This window comes from Pipistrellus hanaki (genome assembly GCF_964339955.1).
Source record: "Pipistrellus hanaki genome assembly, chromosome: 3".
Classification (NCBI taxonomy): Eukaryota; Metazoa; Chordata; class Mammalia; order Chiroptera; family Vespertilionidae; genus Pipistrellus; species Pipistrellus hanaki.
In genome coordinates this window covers 120,913,420-120,935,745 of record NC_140505.1, presented here as the reverse complement: position 1 = coordinate 120,935,745, position 22,326 = coordinate 120,913,420, and the positions used below count along the sequence as shown (strand labels likewise).

Genomic DNA, 22,326 nt, shown 5'->3' with positions numbered 1-22,326 from the left:
AACACTAGAAATTAAGAGACCCACAGCTTCTAATACAGATGTTTCCTTAAATACTTCAAGTGTGGCCTAATTACTAATTAACATCATTGGAACCACAAGTTCTAAATAAATAAATAAAAATCTAACACCATTTGAAATCCTTATTCAGACAGATTTAAATATCAGTTATCAAAACGTGCCTGCTTTAAAATACAGCTGGTTTTAGTGAAGGTATAGTGAATTTTGAGTTCAAATAAAAGGCTTAATTTGATATCATTGCTTAGTTTTTTCAGAAAAAAAAAAAGGAAAGAAAATCCTAGCCAGTCCTTTTTAGCAAGTTATATATTTTCCAAAACACTAATCTCATATTCCAGGATATCATAATAACTAGCAAAGCTGTATTATGAGTATAAAATGTTTATAGATATTGTTGGGGAATACTCAGCATATTTATTATAAATTGTACACCTGCCTTTTGTATAAAGGAGTAAATGGAGATATTAATGAAGTATGTGAACTCTGGTTTAATATTTCACTGTGTGAGCAAACATAATTTTGATCGTGAACCCAAACACGCTTTAGAAAACATTTTATTTCAAATAGGAACTACGTGGAATCAGTATATCACTGACATTGCTGCCGAACAGCTGTCTTACGTTATCAGGAGACTCATACCGTTCACTGAACTTATGATTAGTGTATCTGCTTTCACCATCATGGGAGAAGGACCACCAACGGTTCTCCACGTTAGGACACTTGAACAAGGTAAGGATGTATTTCCTTTGAAATAATTACCTGCAAGTGTTGCTCTTGCACATTGTAATCCTCTTTCTTTTCTTGCGAATTAATTGTTCATTCTTCTTTTCAAGTGCCAAGCTCCATTCAGATTATAAACTATAAAAATATTAGTTCCTCATCCATTTTGTTATATTGGGATCCTCCAGAATTTCCCAATGGAAAAATAACTCATTATACAATTTATGCAATGGAACTGGATACAAACAGAGCATTCCAGATGACTACTCTAGATAACAGCTTTCTCATAACAGGTAGAACCAAGTTTTGCTTTTTGAAAAACATTTCTATCCTGATGGAACATCTGCATCTCTCTCTGCCTTAAGCCCTGCAGGACACGTGTTTCATCTTTCCAGATTTAGCTGGGCCATGGAGATCTTACAAAATATGCGTTCTTATTAAATGTGTTCTCCTTTGTATTTAGCTACAAAGAAGTAAAACCATTAGATCACAAGTGTCTTAGGCATATATTTAACCCAGGAAAGTTTGTCTATATATTGAAATAACTCAGAATTATTGAAGGAATGAATGTGAAGTAAATCAGCTGATCCGGTGTTTGTGCCAAGTCAACTGTACTCCTTGCAGTGTGCCAAAATTACATTTCATCCTCAAATCATTCCTTGATATTTTAGGAAAGAACTAAAACATCAACAACATGGGAAGATCCTCAAGCCCAAGGACTTTGGGAAGATTGGGATTATAGGGAAAGTGACTGGAGGAGTCAGTCTCCAAAATAAATTATTTTCACTATTCCTATGTAAAATGGCACTAATCTGTTATTTTAAGAAATTGAAAGCAAATTGCCTGTTGGTTTTATAGGGTTAAAGAAATACACCAAATATAAGATGAGGGTGGCTGCCTCAACTCATGTTGGAGAAAGTTCTTTGTCTGAAGAAAATGACATCATTGTGACAACTCTGGAAGATGGTAAGACGATTAGGTGCAGTTTAATTTGCTTACTGCCATATTCCTTGTGCTGCCTTCAGTAGCTGAACCAATAAACCTGAAAAACTGCAAGTATTTAAGGTTTTCTTTTCTTCCCCCAGAACCAGAATCATCACCTCAAGTTGTGGAAGTTACTGATGTTACTGCACATGAAATAAGTCTGAAGTGGTTACCACCTGAGAAACCCAATGGGATTATTGTTGCTTATGAAGTTCTCTATAAAAATATGGATTCCTTATTTATGAAGAACACCTCAACAACACACATAATTTTAAGGGACTTAAAACCTTATACCCTTTATAACATTTCTGTGAGGTCATACACCAGATTGGGTCATGGCAATCAGTTATCTTCCTTACTCTCTGTAAGGACTTCTGAGACTGGTAAGTTTTTTATTTATTTGTTTAATAATGAATAGTAGCCCTAACTGGTTTGGCTCAGTGGATAGAGCATTGACCTGTGGACCGAAGGGTACCTTGGTTGCAGTCATATCCCCAGTAGGGAGTGTGCAGGAGGCAGCTGATAGATGTCTCTCTCTCATCGATGTTTCTAACTCTCTATCCCTCTCCCTCTCCTTCTCCCTTCCTCTCTGTAAACAAATAAATAAAATATATATTTTTAAATGCATAGTATTGAATGTGGCTGACAATTGTTATACTGTTTTTATTTTACTTAACTAAAACCCCTCGTTGTTCCATTTTGTATAATCCAGGAATTTTTTTGCTTTTCTAAAAAAAAAAATGTTTTTGTTTTTTTTTAAAATTGATTTTAGAGAGGAAGGGAGAGGGAGAGAGATATAGAAACATGCTGCATTCCCCCACTTGGGATCAACTTCTGACTGGAATGAAACCGTGACCTCCTGGTTCATAGGTTAATAATGCTCAACCGCTGAGCAAAACTGGCCAGGCTGTTTTTGTTTTGCTTTGTTTTCTTTGGTAAACGAGTATGAAAAGGCTTGCCATGCAAATTTTTAAAAAAATCTTATTTGCATACAAGGGACTCCAAAATAAAAATCAGCAAATTTTATAAATGAAGGCTTAAAAAACTAAAGATGTTTTACAACGTGCCTGTAAATTTGTGAATTAATAACTACTTGCTTTCAAATTAGGTAAAAGCAGAGACATACTCATAAGAATAGATTCCTATACTCTAATGAGGTATGTCTGTAGAGTGGGATCACAGAAAGGGCATGTGGGGGAAAGCCTTTGGAGGAGGTAGCATTTAATCTATGTCTTAAGGAGTCAGGTGGAACGGGCAGGAGGACCTTATAGAAGCCATATGAGAGGATATCTGATCAAAAGAAAATAGTGCAAGCAAGGAGTTACATGTCAGTTTCACCAATGCAAGAGCCAACAACACAAAGGAAGACATTTTGCCTGATGATGTCAGTTTGTTGTTTATGGTTATAATCATACATTAGAGCATCACTCTTAAGTCAGCTTTATAGTGTGTGCTAAGAATTAAGAACTGAATTTAAAGTTACTGTCTTATGCCTACATGTAAAAAATTAAATATTTATTGACTAGCAACTATATGGATTTGCTATTCCTATAGGTCAGTGGTCAGCAAACTCATTAGTCAACAGAGCTGCAGTTTGCAGACCAATGCTATAGGTCATAATGCCCAAATGTCAGCAGCTTCATATGGCTTAGTCAGACCCTGTGATAGTGTGGCCCTGTCACTGACCTTGAGGATCAAGGAATCTAGTAAAGCAGCTTACCTTGGAGGGAAACTGATCACAGAAATTAATTATATGAGATGACACATCGTCCATAGAGAATGGCATTGGTTATAATTTCAGAAATAGGAGTGTGATGAAAAGAGCATTTTTTGAATCATCAAGAGTTCCTCTAAAGTGAAACCTAATTGATATTAAACTACATATCATCATGTTTCATTGCTTTTATAGATACGGTGCTTAAATATTAGTATTTGCTCTTTACCAGACCTATTTTTATTTTATTTCACACTGGGTCAAGGAAAGAAAAGTATATTTAAGCACCTGGAAAGTACCATGGGTTTTGCTATTGGACTTCATAATAATTGCCTTTTATTCTGGAATAGAGCATTAAGGTATTATTATCTTCATTGCCTAATGAAGAATGGAGATCTGAGAGGTTCATCCTTTCAATAAATATTTACAATATGCCAAGCCCTAGTGGGCATAAACCACTGTAGAATAAAATGAATTTTACCCACCTGAAGTTAATATTAATTGGTGGGTATTTAATTGCTTAAGGTTATGTAGCTGGTAAGTGATGAAGCTGGAATTGGAACCCAAATCCCCCTAACTGTAAAGCCCATTCCCTTTCACAATAATGCTGGTTTAAGAACCATCAATAGAGCTGCTAAGTGATAAATATATCTTGACCTTCCTGTCATTTTTTTTCAGTATATTTCACTGTTTGGGGCACTGAACAGCATTAGAAAGGAAACTAAGAACTTAAGAACTTAAAAAATCCTGTTGTGATATTAAACAATAGCCATATTCACTAACATTTATTAAATGTTTCACTATTTAATTGGTCATAGCATCAAATACACCTTATTTTTATGACTATATAAAAATCATTTTTTGTTTTCTAATTATTATATGCTTACAGTTTTTTTTTTTTACTTAAGATTAAGTAAATTTGATTTTTATTTCATTATTTGTTGTATGGATTTAATTCTCAGGTAGGGATAGTAATAAGCCATAAGTGAATTTAATTTGAAATGTAATTAAAAAATGTGAATTTTAGTGTTGGAAGGTGTCTTAGAAAATACACAGGATCCTTTATTTTATGGATGAGGAGACCTAGGTATCTATATATATATATATAAAAGGCTAAGTGATTGACCATCCATTTGTCTGACCATCCGACTGACCATCTGGCCAGTACATATGACATACGCTGGCAATTTAAAAATAAATGTTGACTCGCACATGTGAAATATTTGTCCCGTCCGTTACTGACCTCCAATGTAAATTAATTTGAGGATAGTTTCCTGTGATGCCAGCATTTGCGATGACTATTAACAAATCCAAAGGACAAGTTAGACAGAGTAGGAATATTCCTACCTAAACCAGTTTTTGGACAGGGTGAGTTATATGTTGCTTTCTCTTGAGTTTGAAGAGAGTGTGACGTTAAAGTTAAAGTTATAACCGTAACTCGTTTGGCTCTGGATAGAGCATCGACCTGTGGACTCAAGGGTCTCAGGTTCAATTCCGGTCAGGGGCATGTATCTTGGTTGCATGCACATTCCCAGTAGGGGGTGTGCAGGAGGCAGCTGATTGATGTTTCTCTATCATCGATGTTTCTAACTCTCTCTCCCTCTCCTTCCCCTCTGTAAAAAAAATCAATAAAATATATTTAAAAATAAATAAATAAATAAAGTTGTAAATACTTCATCACAAGGGAAATTGGTCAAACACTCTGAAAGTGTTTTACCCTTAATGTGGTATACAGGAGATATTAGAATTAGCTTAATCAATTTATCAGTCATTGTTTTTTATCAATATTTTTATATCATGTTTTTGTTGTTTCTATATCATCTTTGTTGTTATATCATGTTATTTTTAACTTATTAATCAATTTATATATTATTTTCATATACATTTTTACTAATTTTCTTTCAACTCTGACACTTATAGAGAAATGGTGAATAGTGACATTAAAATATTTCTTCTAATTAATTTCCTTTCAATGTGCATGAACTGTGCACTGGGCCACTTGTATTTTAATAGAATTTCTCAAAAATCATAGTAGATGAGAAATAGTGTTCGGACTTGAAGCTAAGCCTCCTGACAGCCATTCAAGGCTCCTGGTCTAGAGAGAAAAATAGAGAAGTGAGAAACAATTATGACAGGGTTCGCTAGCTCACCCACCTGGGTGAGTACAAATTGGTCATCTTTACACTAGAAGCAAAAGAGACCTAAATACAGGGCCTAGAGCTCAGGGTCCATGCTCCTCATTCCTACTTCTCTGTCCTAAATTAGGGTACTCTCACCGTCTCTGTATTCTCCGTCTAGATGAAAATGGTGGACAATGGAATCTGTTAATGATTTTTCCAGGATCATGTTTACTACTTTTGAGCCACCAATTTAGCTCTTTTTACAAAAGAGGAAGTTAGAATTTTAAATAGTTTTCAGGTGTTATTTGAAGCAGGATGTGCTCAAGAACAACCATCTATTTGTTCCCAGGGCTCAGGATACTGATTAGATACAATAATTTTACCTTTAGTCATATCAAAAGAGAGCCCACATTTCATTATTGTTTCATGAGAAATGGAGGAATGTGATTACTCAGTAATGTGTTAATTCTGCTAATTAGAAATAGGAGTAAATTATTTGTTTAAACATTTTATCTTAGTTGGGGAATCAGGTTTTACTAATGCTTGGAAGTAAAATACTGTACTCCTGTATTCAATCAGGAAAGTGCAATACATGACTAATTCGTGTGTGTGTGTGTGTGTGTGTGTGTGTGTGAGTGTGTGTGTGTTTATATCTGTGCTTAAAGTATAGAATGTACAGTTGACAAGCAAGCTTGAGATTAGTTTGTATTTTCTCAAACGTAGTGTGCAGTAATCACATAAAGAACTTTAAGTTCCCATACAGATTACTCTATGATGATCCATATATTCTGTACCCCTTTTAAGACATAATTATTTTTTTTTAATTCTTACCTGACGATATGTCTTCATTGATTTTAGAAAAAGAGAGAGAGAAACACTGATGTGAATGAGAAACACTAAACGGTGGCCTCCCATATGCACCCTGACTGGTGATCAAACCCACAACCCAAGTATGTGCCCTGACAAGGAATTAAACCCAGGAGATGAGAAGATGCTCCAACTGACTGAGCCACCCATCCAGAGCAAGACATAGCTTTCTTTACAGCAAGCCTTTAGCCAAATGCCTTGAATACATCTCATTCTGAGCAACAGCCACTGTGGATAGTAACTTAGATGTTGACCAAAATTTGATGTGGTAGGACTCTATAATTTTATATTAAATTAATAACATTTATTTTTTAAGTTTATCTTCATTGTTAAAAATATTACAAATGTCCTCCTTTTCCCCCTATCGACCCAATTCACCCCTCTCCAGCCCTCTCCCTAAGCTTTCCTCACACTATTGTCTGTCCATGGGCTATGCATATCTTAATTTATCTACATAACATTAAAACTATACCAGTATATCCCAAACAACAATCTTTTGGCATAAACAAGGTAAATTCCCACTTCCTATTTTAGTATAATCATGAACTACATCATTTATTTTTAATTTTTATAAAAATTTAGCTTCTTTCAACTAACTATAATAACTACTTTTTATTCTTGGATTATCTATTTTGCGCACTACAATTGGAAACACTATGTTATTTCAGAAAACTGAAGAGTGCCTCATCAAATTCTGAAATAGTAATTTATCAAGTTGGTCTTGCTTTATTTACCCCGAAGATCCAGGACCAGGACTGGCCTGCAACAGGTCTGACTCGGGCAATCCAGCCTGTAGTGTGTGAGTTCTTGACTTTGTGTAGGAACGACTGCACAATATGAAGTCCAGATGATTTTGAGAATACATTTACTGGGGGCAGTGAAACAAAGGAAGGACGTAGGATAGACAAAGCAGCAGCAGAGAGCCTAGTCAGGGCTCTGCTTTGACTCTCTAGAAATGCAATAGGAGAGAAGGGAGCCAGAGCGGGACTGCTTTAGCTCACTGGAAGTCAGAGAAAAGGGGTCTTGGAGACAGGACCAGGCGATAAGCCTGGGCTGAGCTGATAGAGTCCACTGCTCCCCTGGTTGCAAGTCTCTTAGGGACCCTGAGAATTTAGGAACAAATAAAAAGTTCATGCTTGGGAAGAGGCATGGGTGTGTTCTAGAGTGAGCCTACACTGAGTCTTTGTTCTGAGGGCTTTCTCTCGCTCTCTCCCCCTCCCCCCTTTTCAGGTGAGAATCATACCGGAGAGTTTCAGCAAAATATCCATCAGCTTTCTAGGTGTATTTTTAATATGCTGATGTATTAAAATGAGTGTATAAGGGAGTTTGGGATTTTCTTTGGTTTTTTATACTGTTTTACTTTTTAACTTGGACCTGTTTGGCTTTAATGGGCTTTTGTTATTTGTTCTCCTGACTTCATCTGTCCTTGGGTTTAGCTGGCACAAATAGCATTAATTGTGTCTTTGGTCTCTATTTTCCCAGGCCAGGATGATTTAAGCTATCTTTACTCTGGTTAGAGAGGGCAGGTATAAGCCATTTGCTCTAAATGTCCTTGGTTAGGAAAGATAAGGTCTTATGGTTCACCAGTTGGCAGATGTAGTTCAAATAGTTTGGCCTTGTTTAATTTTCTTGCCTTAGCTTCCCTATTTTACTTGCTCAGAAATTTTTCTAGCTTCTCACTTTTATGCAACTGGTATCCTCTCAGGGTTAATCAATAAAAATGCAAAGAATATCAGCCTGCGTCAGAGAAGCATATTTATATCCTAACTACCCCCACTCCTCCATGCTCAAATTTTGTGGAATGGGCCTCTAGTAATTGTATAATTTGGGAAATCAAGGAGGAGCAAGTAAAGGACTAAGCAGAAGTGGCCAGTAAGATAGGAAAATTCAGGACAAGATCATGTTTTGGAAGGCAAGTGAATAATTATTTTCAAATAGAAGGAATTTATTTCCTATGTCAAATGCTACTGATACTGCAGTAAGATGACAGCTCATGTATTTAGTTAATGATATGGCAAGATAGAGGCCATTGATGACTTCACAGCAGCAGGTTTCATGAAAAAAAATGGGGAAAATACTTAACTGAAGCAGGACTTAAAAAGACAAGAAAATGGACTAAATGAATAAAGGCAAATTTTGGTATAAAATGGAAGGTAGAATGGAGCAATAGTTGAAAGGACAAGTAGAATCCATTTTTTTTTTTTTTTTTTTACTGTGTGCACATATAATTGTATAGTCCTATACAATTAAAGCCTAATATGCTAAGTATCCAGTCATCCATTCAACCAATCAAACCATAATATGCTAATGATAGACTAAGGCTGCCCAGCCACTTGCTATGATGTACACTGACCACCACGGGGCCGACACTTTGACCAGTAGGTTAGCTTGTTGCTGGGGTCTGGCCTATCAGGACTGAGCAAGATGAGCTGGATATGCCCTGGAGCCCTCCTTCAGTCTCTCTTCATCTGCAACCTCCCGTGTCCCTCCCCGGCCCTGATCATGCACCAGTGAGGTCCCTCGGCCTGGCCTGCACCCTCTTGCAATTTGGGACCCCTCTTGGTATGTCAGAGAGATGATTTCAGCCCAATCCCAGAGGCCAGGCCAAGGGATCCCACTTGTGCATGAATTCGTGCACAGGGCCTCTAGTGATATAAATAATTCAATAAAAAAGGAAAAATAAAAATTGAACAGATAGGGTATAACTTCAGTTCTAAAGAATTGGACCATATACATGGAATAGAACCTAATGCAGAAGTGGAAGGCTAGAACTTGGAAAGGAGCAGAGGAGTAGAAAATTAAAGGAAAATTGGTGGTAGGAAGATAATGCAATTCTCTTCTGAATTGTTTTATTTTCTCAGAAAATAAGAGACAATATATCAGCTTTGAATGAGGAGAGGAAAGATACTAGATGTTTGTGGAGAGAAAAAATGGTGAAAATATATACAACAACATGGGAGACTGAATTAATTAATTAAATATATATATATATATATATATATATATATATATATATATATATAGGCTTCTATATAGTGAAATCTATTTTATTTGAGATTTGAGATTATAAATTTATATGAGACTAGTCACCATGAAATGATGTTTTATCCAGACATTTTCAACTGTTACATAGCTGACATGAAATTAGCACTGAGTTTGGTTTAAACCAAACTGGAATTTTGCCAGGAAAATAAGATAGAAAAAGCAGGAGTTGAGGGAGATTGCTAGGGAATGACTTTACAGACACTGATCGGAGTAAGTAAGAAGGTGGAAGTGAAGATTTGATGAGGATAAAATAATTGCTCAGTTGGCAGAACAAGAGTCAGTAAGCTGGAAAGATAGAAAGGGGTTGCCAAATGCTGATAGTTACTGGGAATGACAAGGTCTTAGGTGTTGCTGTGAAAGGTGAGGTAGAGGAAAAGATTGTTGGCATTATGGAGACCAAGGAATGTCCACACCAGATAATTGGATAGATCATTTGTATCAATGTTGACATCTCTATGAGTGGTAGAGAGGAAGTCAGTCAACCAGATGGCAAATTTTTAAAGATGTTTGGAGAAGTGGCAGAGTGTCACTAGATAACTGTCTTAAGAAAGTGTAGCTCATAAAGTTTTTCAGGAGGAAGGAAGGAGAAAAGATCTGAATATGGCAAAGAGGAGCAATAAATTCAACTATTCAACTCCCAGGTCCTATAGTTATAGAAGTTACACAGAAAAACAAATGGCTACCTGTTACCCACCCGGGCTAAGATGTAGTGTTCTCAGCAGGTCCAAGATTTCACTGAAAGACAGAAAGTTAACAAAGCATTCTGAGTAGATGTTGGATGTTTGGGAACGGATAGTAAGATTATATTGCTATATATTGTTACACCAAATTATGTTCTGATTTATAAATCTTCCAAAAATTTTAGAACTATCAACATTCTTAGGTCATTTTTTTTCTGTGAATTCTTACTTAGATACAATATACTTCATAGCAGGTAATAATTGGCATTGGGGGTACCATATCTATATTTTAAAGTCTTCAGAACTTTATTTCTCTATTTTGTTAAAATTAATAGTACCACTATTTATGTACATGGTATTTAGGATACTAATAAAAGTTTCATTTTTTTTCTTTTGAAAGAAAATAATTTAATAACAGGAGTCTATAAAGAAAATAATGTTTACATATTTAGTTCATATTGTTTATTCCCAAAATTAGCCATAATTGTTATTGTTCTGTGCAGACGATGTTTAAACATTATCTTTGCAACTACAATTTTTCATCTCTAGGAATTTCTTTTTCTCGAGAGTACATTATTTAAAATTTCATTTATTGAGGTTGTATTGATGGCATTCTTTGTTCTTGATTGACTTAAAATCTTACTAATTTTTCTGGCTGTAGATTTCCAATTGTTTTTGAATTAATTTCAATTATCAGTCTAATGTTCATTCCTATATAGATGATATGCTTTTTTTTTTTTTTTTTTTTTTTTTTTTTTTTTTTTGGTGCTGTTAAGACCATCTCTCTTTTTTGTATACCCTACTTTCACAATGAAGTGCCTAAATATGATTTTTTTTAAAACTCTGCTTGAGATTTACTGGAATTTCTTGATCCAAAGTTTCGTATCTTTTAATTATTTTGAAAAGTCTTAGCCATGCTCAGCTGGCATGGCTCAGTAGTTGAATGTTGACCTATGAACCAGTAGGTCACGGTTCAATTCCTGGTCAGGGTACATGCCCAGTGTGGGGCATGCAAGAGGCAACCAATCAATGATTCTCATCATTGATGTTTCTCCCTTCCTCTCTGAAATCCTCCATTATCTTTTTAAGTAACTCTTCTCATTCTATTATCTTAGATTTTCTTAGTATACCTTCTATATCTAACTGCCATTTTATATATTATATTTTCTTTTTCTAAGCTTCATTTTGATAATTTCTCCAATACTATCAAATTTCTCACTAAAATTATCTGTTTTATCTAATCTGCTTTTATATATCAAGAGAATTTTAAATGCAGTTAGCTTGTTTTTCTGTTTTAGAAAACCTATCTGGTTCTTCATTAACCCTGCTTGCTTATCTATATGATTTATTATTATTATTTGAAGAATTATCTGTTTATATTTTTAAAATGTTTAATTCCTTTAAATATACTAAACATCCATATTCTTATTCTATAGCAAGTTCAATAGCTGAAGTCTTGTGTGTTTGTGTGAGTGCGAATATGTGAGTATGTGTATTATTTTCCCCCTCTTTTTTTTGCCAGCATTAACTGTTGGTGCCTAATTTGCTCCGATATTTAGTGATCTTATTAGTGAACTCATATTCCTTGAATTCACTTACATGTGGGGAATTATGTGGCCTGAATTGAGTTTCTTCAGAAATTTATGTTTACTTTTGTTATTTGCTTTTGAATGATAGGAACTCAGAGTTACAGATTTGTTTTAATTTAAATTCTGAAGTAGAGGTTTTTCATGCTATATAGGCAACAGGTTTTGGGCCACATAAATTCCTAGGAAGAGACTTGCAGTTCTACAACTGAATAATTTCTCTTTCTTTCCCACCTCTTTCTTTCCCACCTTTTATCAAGAAGAGGGGCAAAAGAAAAAAGTTGCTTTTCTGTTCTCTTTTGCACAGTGGGTTTACTCTCCACCCTCCAGTCCCTGAGAGTGAATAGACCACATTGCACTAGTCCGAGAGTGACCACACCTGGTGAATTTCATGGCATTCTGCAGAATAATTCAAGGCGCCCCCTAGAGTTGTCCCATCTAATGGTTCTGGTTGAAATTGCATTCTTATGGGTTCTAGCTCTTTATGCAGGGATATCCCTTACCCTTCTTCTGGTCCAGGTCTTTCTCTGGCACAGCTATTAATCGAGAAGCTCAAAGTCACTGGGATTGACCAATATCTTCCAAGGCAAAGTTGATAGTACAAGCTTCCTTCTGAGGATACTGATTTTATTGTGTTGTGTGTTTTTGTTGTTGTTGTTGTATTTTATTTATTTTTGTTTTTGTTTTTTGGTCACCACTGTTTTCTTACTTCCCTGTCAACTTAGCAAGTAATTAAAAGAAAAATATGTTTTTATTTTATGAAGTGTTTAATTATTTTAAGTAAGATAACCATTCAGTTTAGAATATATATTTTGCCAGAATTTGAATCCCACATACAGTTAGTTATTTGAACATATATAGAGAACCATTTATGACCACTATGTTTAACAGAATGAAAACATTACCCAACACACACACACACAAAAAAAAAACTAGTGCTTTAAGACTGTTTTTTTGCCAGGCAATAATTACAGCATTATGTCTAGAGAAATTAATTGCATTGTCATAGATCTTGTTTTAGACTAAAGCTAATTATTAACTATATATATTTAATTAAAAACAGAATCATGTTAAAGTGTTTTTCAATCCTCTTTCTTTCGTCTGTGTGTTCTGCAATGCAAGGTTGCTTAATACAGTTACAAGTATTTTAATAAAAATATCATCCTATTATATAAGCATTATTATATAAAATAATAGTATGAATTTTCTTTTTCGATGAAATTTTTCTTTTTAGTGTATAATTTACCTACACCTTACTTCATTTAAAACATTTATTACAATCACATTGTAGTACTCATGAATGAGAAGTTCAACAGAATAGATTTTTAGGATGGAATTATTTTATGCAATTATTGTCTTTCTCTTTTCTTTTAGTACCTGATAGTGCACCAGAAAATATTACTTACAAAAATATTTCCTCTGGAGAGATTGAAATATCATTCCACCCCCCACATAGTCCTAATGGAATCATACAAAAATATACAATTTATCTCAAGAGAAGTAATGGAAATGAGGAAAGAACTATAGATACAACCTCTTTGGTCCAAAACATTAAAGGTAAAAAAAATATATATATATATGCATATACATACACATACACATTATATATATAATATATATGCATATATATACATGTGTATATATATGTGTGTGTGCGTATATAATGTTAAATATTTACCTTTATATTGACAGGTTGGCCACAAAATATTAGCTTGTTCTATTATAAATATTAAGTGTGTGAGTGCGAACAGTTTTATACAGGCTATGGCAATCTGGCTTTTTGGTTAGATAAGCCAGAAGTTTATTTCAGGTCACATGAAAGAGTATTCTAGATCAATCCTTGTCCACATTAGCCTGTTTCTTTTTGTTTTCATAACAGGAATTACTATTTCAAAGATTTACATTTCCATTTAGCTTTTACTTTTGGATGATTGTTAAGAGACATTTCATAGTTTGCTTCATGCATATTATTAAAGGATATTTGGTAAGTCTCAACTTGTCAATTTTGTTTCTATTTAGGACTGAAGAAATATACCCAATATATAATTGAAGTGTCTGCTAGTACAGTCAAAGGTGAAGGAGTTCGGAGTGCACCAATTAGTGTACTGACAGAAGAAGATGGTAAGTATAGTAGTGGATAGTGGTGTTTTTAAAATCCATCACATTTCAGAAAAAAATGTATGAAGATAAAGATATAATGAAAACAACAACAACTGTATCCTTGGGTATCAGTTGTGTGCCATTCCAGCATTACACAGATTTCTTTGTCATGGTGTAAAAATAGTTAGTATAGTCAAATTTATGTTCAACAAAATCAAGTGTAAGATGCTTTTTTAATTATTCTGGTATCATCCATGTCCTGTAAAAAAAAAATTACTAATATTTTTTTTTCAATTGGAATTTTTAAGGTTAATATTTTGGTTTGAATAGTTTGAACACCAAAAATGCATTAGTTATAACTGTTCATGAGTTCTTTAGTTCAACTTTTATGTTCATAAGAATAGACATTTACATAGGTTTTGTAGTGGATTCTGTTATGTGAACCTGCAAGTTTCTTATTTCATTAGATTTAGTTTGTTAATGAGCTCAGGCTGCTTTCCAGGTTGAATATTTAAACCTACCTTTTCTTAACCTAAATAAAATCAGCTTTACTACCAAGACCACTTTACACCAAGTTAGAGGCATATATCATGCTAAGAAAATTAACTTTGAGGAATATACTTGGGTTTTGATTTGCATTTATGTTTTATATATTGTGTGTTTTGGGACTGTTAATTTTTACTATAAAAGGAAGCTCTATTCTAATGGAGGGGGTGGGGGTACTGTTGTATCGCAAGCATTTGTAAGGTTTTTGTTTTTCCATTTGTTTCAAGTTTCCCAGTCTTCAAGCTAGTTTGTATCCTTTGTATCTTCAGATTCTAGTCATTCACCAGGACAAAATGTGCACTGCACGCTTGTAAAAGGAAGGCTTTTCTCTGCATTGTTCTTATTTTACTCAATAAAATGAAGTCTTTGGAGCTCCCTCTTCCCATTCCAGGTCCCCATGGCTTCCCCTCCACCAAATTACTTCACTAGAGCATGGTGGTAGAGTGCTCTGAGTTGCCCCCGTTTCTAAGTCTTCTTAGAGGTTAGTCTTCCTTAGTCATTGCCTCTACTTGCTATGCTTATTTCTCCATCAATCTTTATCTGTCCAAAATTGTATTTTTAAAATTATTTTTTTTCAATTACAATTTATACTCAATATTATTTTGTATTAGTTTCAGGTGTACAGTATAGTGGTTAGACAATCATATACTTTACAAAGGGTTCCCCTCATAGTATTTCCAGTGCCCACCTGGAAATTACAATATTATTGACTATATTTTTATTACAATGTTAGTGACTATATTTCCTATGCTGTATTTTACATCCCCAGGACTATTTTTTGACTACCAATCTGTACTTTTTAATGCCTTCACCTTTTTCATCCAGTCCTCTACCACCTTCTCCCTGGCAAATATAAGTCTGATTTTTATATCTATTAGTCTGTTTCGGTTTTGTTTGTTAATTTATATTTTTTAGATTCCACATAAAAGTGAAATCATGTGTATTTGCCTTTCTGTGATTGACATATTTCACTTAGGTGAATCTATGCTGCTGTAAATCGTTAGATTGCATTCTTTTTTATGGCTGAGTAATATTGCACTCATCTATTGATTTTTCACTTGGGTTGCTTCCATGGCTTGGCTATTGAAAATAAGGCTGCAATGAACATAGGGGTGCATATATTCTTTTAAATTAGTGTTTTGAGTTTCTTTGTATATAACCTCAGAAGTGGAATCACTGGTCATAAGGCATTTCCATTTTGAAAAACCTCTATAATCTTTTTCATAGTGGCTGCACCAATCTACATTCCCACCAACAGTGTACAAGGGTTTTATTTTCTTCACAAACCTGCCAACACTTGTTTGTTGATTTATTGATAATAGCCATTCTAACACAACAACCCCTAATCTGTGGAACACAATTATATACCTACCTCAAGAAATAAGAAAAGTCTCAAATAAACAATCTTACTGTACACCTAAAGGAACTAGAAAAAGAAGAAAAACTAAAGCCCAAGGTGAATAGAAGGAATAATAAATATCAGTATGGAAAGAAATGAAATAAAATCTAAAAAAAAAAAAATGCAGATAATCAATGAAACAACAGTTGGCTTTTTGAAAAGATAAACAAGATTTATAAACTTTAACCAGACTTATCAAGAAAAAAAAAAGAGAACACCCAAATGAAAATCAGAACTGAAAGAGAAGTAATAAGTGACACATCAGGAATAAAGAGGATTATAAGAAAGCTAGAGGCCCAATGCATGAAATTCGGGCCTAAATGGGCAGTCAGACATCCCTCTCCTCTCACAATCCAGGACTGCTGGCTCCCAACTACTCGCCTGCCTGCCTTTCTGATTGCCACTAACTGCTTCTGCCTGCTAGTCTGATCACCCCCTAACCACTCCCCTGCCAGCCTGATTGATACCTACCTGCTCCCATGCCAGCCTGTTTGCCCCTAAATGCCCTCTCCTATAGGCCTGGTCATCCCTAACTGCCCTGGGTTAGGGATGCAGGCCTGGGTCCCCCCCAACTGCCCTTCCCTACAGGCCCGGTCCCCCCCAACTTCCCTCTGCTGTCCTGGTCACTCCTAACTGCACCCCCCTGCTGACCAGCCATCTTTTGTCCAAATGGGGCCAGCCATCTTTGACCACATGGGGGCAGCCATCTTTGTGTGTTGGAGTGATGGTCAATTTGCATATTACTGTTTTATTTGATAGGATAGAGGCCGGGTGCATGGGTGGGGGATGGCTGGTTTGCCCTAAAGAATGTCCTGGATCAGGGTTGGGTTCCCTTGGTGCAGGAGGTGGCCTGGATGAGGTACCTGTGGTGGTTTGCAGGCCAGCCATGTCCCCCAGCAACCCAAGTGGAGGCCCTGGGATCTAGGATTTATTTATTTTCTATAATTGAAACTTTGTATCCTTCAGCGGAGGCCTGGACTCGCTAGGGCAAATGGAAAGCTTGGCTTCCTCCATTGCTGGGGTCAACCCAAGCCTCCTGCTCTCTCTGTGGCCACAGCCATCTTGGTTGGGTTAATTTTCATACTCACTCCTGATTGGATGGTGGGTGTGGCTGGTGGGTATAGCAGAGGTATAGTCAATTTGCATATTATTCTTTTGTTAGATGGTATGGTACTGGAAGTCCTAGCTATAACAATCAGGCAATAAAAAGAAATAAAATACACCCAACTTGGAAAAGAATTAAAATGTTATAATTTATTTGCCCAGTTCTTTATTTTTATTCTAATTAAATTATTCTGAGAATTTGAGTTCTTATATGAAAGAGCCTAGGGTAGTAAAGAACCTATATCTCAAACAGTCAGAGCTTGTTACCTCTCAAGTCAATAGTTTCAGTGCTTGACTATGCATCTGAATACCTGGCTTGCTAAAAATAGAGTCAAGGTAACCCTCCATCCAAATCTTTGGCCTAGTCATTGATATAATTGCTAAATGTAAAGAAGACCCCCTTATCAAAACACTGCAAGGAAATTGAGAAGGGATAAAATCTTGATGAATTTTGATATTTTTGGATATTAGGAGTTCCTTGCCCTCATGGAGCTTTCAGTTCAGTAGAAGAGATACACATTTAATAAATGTATACACAAATAATACTTATAATTCTAATTATTGGTATAAGTGTTCCCAAAAGTATTCACAGGGGGAAAAAATGACTCTAGCTATTCTGAGACATATAGGAAAATGCAGCTGAGAAAGTTATGTATAAACTGTGACTTGAAGGCAGATGCCTAAAGAAGGAGGGTGAGCGATAGGAAAGATCATGCGATGCACAGAGAGTAGGAGCCTACTGAAGACCCTTCTCATGTATTCTCATATTCTCTTTCATAATGAAGTGAGTAAAATGCAAATGACATTGCATTTATTTTTCTAATTTTTATACAAATGCCAAAATGATTAAAACAATCAGAGCTTGTTACCTCTCAAGTCAATAGTTTCAGTGCATTGACTGTGTATCTGAATATCTGGCTATGACAGATGTGCAGTATTTTGTTTAGATAAGTATTTAATTACATTTATTAAGCAATACAAAGTTTTACATAAAAATGTGCTATCCAAGGATATATTGTAGTAAGATTAAGTATAAAACACCAAGAATTAACGTTTGTTCCATATAAATATATTAAAGAATAATATGGGATAGAAATGCCTGATTACAACATAAGTTTAAATCAGTTATTTTTTATTGAAATATATTTCCCCCAATAATAAAAATGTAATTAAGGTTATTCAGAAAATAAAAATAAAAATAATTCAGGTCGTATTTTATATAAATGATTGGAAAAGTTGATGTGCACATGTACAGATTAATAAATTAATAATGTTTGAAGATCTCAAAACATTCCCAGAATCTCTGTTAACTTCCTACTTGTTCATTTTCCATGTAAAACTGTAACAATGATCAGTTTAGTGATTTATACCATTTTATATGTAAAAGTTGAATATTAATAGTCCAAAACATTACTATACTGTAATACAGAAACTGAGAAATGACATTCTAAATGTTTTATCTAAATGGAAATATACATTTGGCTAACTGGTTTACAGAATTTTTTTTTAGTCTCATTCAATTAGAATGGCTAAAATATTTGATTCCTTACACGATTATAGCAGAATGAGATGTAGACCCTGAGCTGTATTTTCCAGTTTATGTGCTGCATTGGTATTTCCTTTGTAAACTATTCAATTTCAAAGACTAAGTGAACAGATATCAATATTATTTTACATTAACACAACTAAAATTGAGGTGTGTAGTTTTTATTTGTGAGGTCAGTCATTTTAACTGCTCTCCCAATGTTATGCTTATGACTTTTACTTTTTAAATGTGGATTCCCCCCCACCCCCATCTATTTTTATTTTGTAGGGAGCTTTTTTTTTTTTAACCGTATATTATATTTATTCACCACATAGTTTCATTTTTATTAGAGAATGATAATTTACCAAGATGTACTTGAGCAGTAGGTGAATCACTGTGAAATACTCCTTGCTCTTTTTTCTCATGAAATGTTTTTTTCCATTGAATCACAGAAACAGATGTTCTAACACCACCATGCAAAATCTTCTTTTATCATCTCATTTTGAAAGTCAACATCAGTTTCTCATGCCCATGGAGAAAAACACTATACCTGATTTATTTACCAGAAAGTTTATAATAAAAATGTTGTGCACCTTCATTTTAACCTTTTTAATATATGTCTAATAAAATGCATCATCTTTTACTCTAACTTTTCAGCTCCTGATTCTCCCCCCCGTGACTTCTTTGTGAAACAGTTGTCTGGTGTCAGGGTGAGGTTGTCATGGAAACCACCCGTGGAGCCAAATGGAATTATCCTCTATTACACAGTTTATGTCTGGTAAGAATTTTTTTTTCTTTTTTGGAAATAGTTCTGAGAACAAATATTAATCTGTAACATAATAGGAATGTGGTTTATTTTTTTTATTTCAAAATGTGATACTACATTAGGAACCTGATTATTAATAGGCTAGTTAATATGCTTTTATTAAAAACAAGTTTTTCCATATTATGTGGAAATCTAAGCATAGTCAAACAATATAGTTTTTTGTAACTAAAACAAAGACAATTATGTATTATGCATAATTACACTACATTTCTGCTCCTTAAAATTATTGCTCCATCAATTTAAGTGAATAGAGAATATAATTTTAAACTCTCCCTGAGTTTTACTCAACTATTTTCTATATTACTGTTCTTTTTAACTTTTCTTGAATATAATCATTTTAACTAAAATTTAAAAGATATGTCTTCAGAAATCTGTTACTTAAGGTCAGTTTTCTATTGAAATGTAAACAGTGGATTTATTGTTTTCTAACAACTTTTACCTGATTGCCTATTTATGCATCAATTGTGAAAAAGTTAAAATCTTATAGTGTGTCTCCTGTCAATAACATGGAAGTACTACTTCATGAAAACTCCATAGATAAAAATCCTAATTTTCATCAATGTTAATGCTATTAAAATGAATCATCAGTTTTGTAATCTATATCCTAGTGCATTTTAAATATCTGAACTCAGAAAATACATTTTATACAATATTTTATGGAGCATAGGCATTTCTTACATTTAGATTCCTGACTTGGAAGATCCAGCATTGAGAGGCTACAATATTTCAAAGACATTTACTTTTTTCTCCTAAATTAAAATTTTTCCTCTTTAAATTCTTTACATACTGCTGTGTAGGACTACATCTCTTATGTTCTTCATTGACATTGCTAGTCATTTTCCCCAGTCATGGTGAAATTAGGAGTGACAAGAATGATGTCAGTGGGAAGAGAAGCATATTCATTCATTTATTTATTCATTTTTTAATCCCTTCACTTAACAGCACACATAAGTCCTCTACCCTCAAGAAATTTATATCTAAAGGGATAACTGGATTATACATCCACAAACAAACTACTGAGGGGAAAACAAGAGAAAGAAGGCTACTGCACCATTGCTTGGGTGCTTGGGGAAATCCTCTTTAAAGAGGCATTGCGTTGTGATCTGAGGAGGACAACAGCCTCTCTGCCATGGGAAGATCTTCAGGGGGGGGTTGTCCAGGAAGAAGGAGCACCAACTGCATAGGCTCTGTGGGGAAACACAACTTACCATTTTGAAGACAAGAAAGAAGTCCAGTGTTTCTGGGGGAACAGGGAAAGAGGTGGGTAGTACTGGGGGCAGACAAAAGTCAGTAGCCAAGCCACAGTAAGGATTCAGTTTTCATTTTAACAACGATGGAAGTTACTGGAGAATTTCAAGCACTGTGGATACTTTACAGAGAATGCATTGTAGGGAGCCAGAGGTGCAGCAGGAGCCTCGTAGGGGTGCTGTTTTAGTAGTCTTTGCAATAGATGATATTGGCCATGGAAAAGACAAATGGGCCACTCTGAGCTCCAGTTCTAAAGAGCTGACAGGACTTGGTGATGGATTTGTTACAGGGGTAAAAAAAAAAAAAAAAAAGATAAATCAATGATAACGTCCAGATTTTTTTAAAATATATTTTATTGATTTTTTACAGAGAGGAAGGGAGAGAGATAGAGAGCTAGAAACGTCGATGAGAGAGAGACATCGACCTTGCACACCCCCTACCGGGGATGTGCCCGCAACCAAGGTACATGCCCTTGACCGGAATCGAACCTGGGACCTTTCAGTCTGCAGACCGACGCTCTACCACTGAGCCAAACCGGTTTCGGCAAACGTCCAGATTTTTAAAATCAAGCATGATACTCTAAGATTTTTGACATAATTTTACTGAGTTAGAATAAACTGAAAAGGAAATAAGTTAATGAAAGTGAGAGTCAAGATTTTTCTGGCTGGGGTTCCCAGTCCCTTCTCGATGCAGTGATTATGCTTGTCTCATTGAAGCATCAGGGTGTTTTTAGCATCATGTGTGCAGCACACACAGAGACACACAAGGTTAGATAACATTCTGTGGGGTGTTGTCTACCTGCTTCTTTTCTCTCTGGTTATGAACTGGTACAGTCCACCAGACCCACTTACTTCAGGAATTCAGCTATAATTCTAAGTTATCAATTTTATAAAATTCTAAATTTTATAAAAACATAGTAGGATGTATTACAATGGCATTTATTTATATTATACTACCTTTTCAGAATATAGCAAGACTATATAATTTTGTATGGTTTATATGAATTCAGATGTTATATAAAATGACCTCGTGTTCTGGCTCTTTGTGCTTTTTGTAATGTTGGTGTGGGAAGTGAGGACACTGATTCAGGGTAACTCTTTCTCAACCCCTCTGGGTTTAGTTCAATTTCTTTTGGGTAAATAATTTAAAGTTCACCTCCCCCAAAAAAACAGGAGTGCTTTTCCCCTCCTGTTTCTATGAGTATTTCTTTTCTGTTTCACTTCCTAAGATGGATTCTAGGTACGGGGGAAGTCCAATGAAACTGGGGTGAGGGAATTTCAAGTCTGTGATACTGTGATTTATCTGACCTGGTTTCTGGGAGTCATTCAGGTACTGACCTGCAGTCATAGCTTCTAGTTTCAATGTTCTTACTTTCTGTTTTGTTCTTGATCCAGCCCCAGGCTTAATTTAGTGCCCTGAGTCTCAGCATGTCTGTCTCAACCCCCAGAGGCACTTGGTTGTTTTCCCTGCCCGCATCAGCAGTGTGCAGGATGCGGAGGTGACTTCCACACCCTTCCCTAGCTCTGCAGTGTCCACTAGAGGAGCCCTTAGGTCTTGCTGGCCTTGGTACTATATAGAAGACAGAGATTTTCTGAGAAACTTGTTGTTTCTCTTAATCCTGAGAAGGAACAAGTCCTATACAATGGGATTTCTTTCACAGACCTATTTGGATGTTTTGATCACTCTACCATCACCCTAAAATCCCAGGACACCCTAATTATACTGCTTTGCTCTTTTCTTCCTCTCACTGTTTTTTAGTAGTGCAAAGCTTTTTGTTTTTTAACTAGTAGCTCTGTACAGGAATATGTGCGCCAGTAGGTTGCCAGTAGCTCACTGCTGCCCTTCAG

General features: G+C 35.2%; 1 protein-coding gene across 1 annotated transcript in view; it reads left to right on the top strand.

The window, feature by feature from the left end:
• PTPRQ (protein tyrosine phosphatase receptor type Q) overlaps positions 1 to 22,326 on the top strand; it is a gene marked incomplete at its 5' end in the record, with an annotated part of 199,117 nt that overhangs the window by 37,669 nt on the left and 139,122 nt on the right. The window contains 7 exons of the mRNA XM_084878250.1: positions 583 to 744; positions 849 to 1,028; positions 1,594 to 1,701; positions 1,821 to 2,102; positions 13,106 to 13,288; positions 13,751 to 13,852; positions 19,063 to 19,183. Coding sequence (XP_084734376.1) covers positions 583 to 744; positions 849 to 1,028; positions 1,594 to 1,701; positions 1,821 to 2,102; positions 13,106 to 13,288; positions 13,751 to 13,852; positions 19,063 to 19,183 — 1,138 coding nt within the window. The remainder of the gene's footprint in view (positions 1 to 582; positions 745 to 848; positions 1,029 to 1,593; positions 1,702 to 1,820; positions 2,103 to 13,105; positions 13,289 to 13,750; positions 13,853 to 19,062; positions 19,184 to 22,326) is intronic.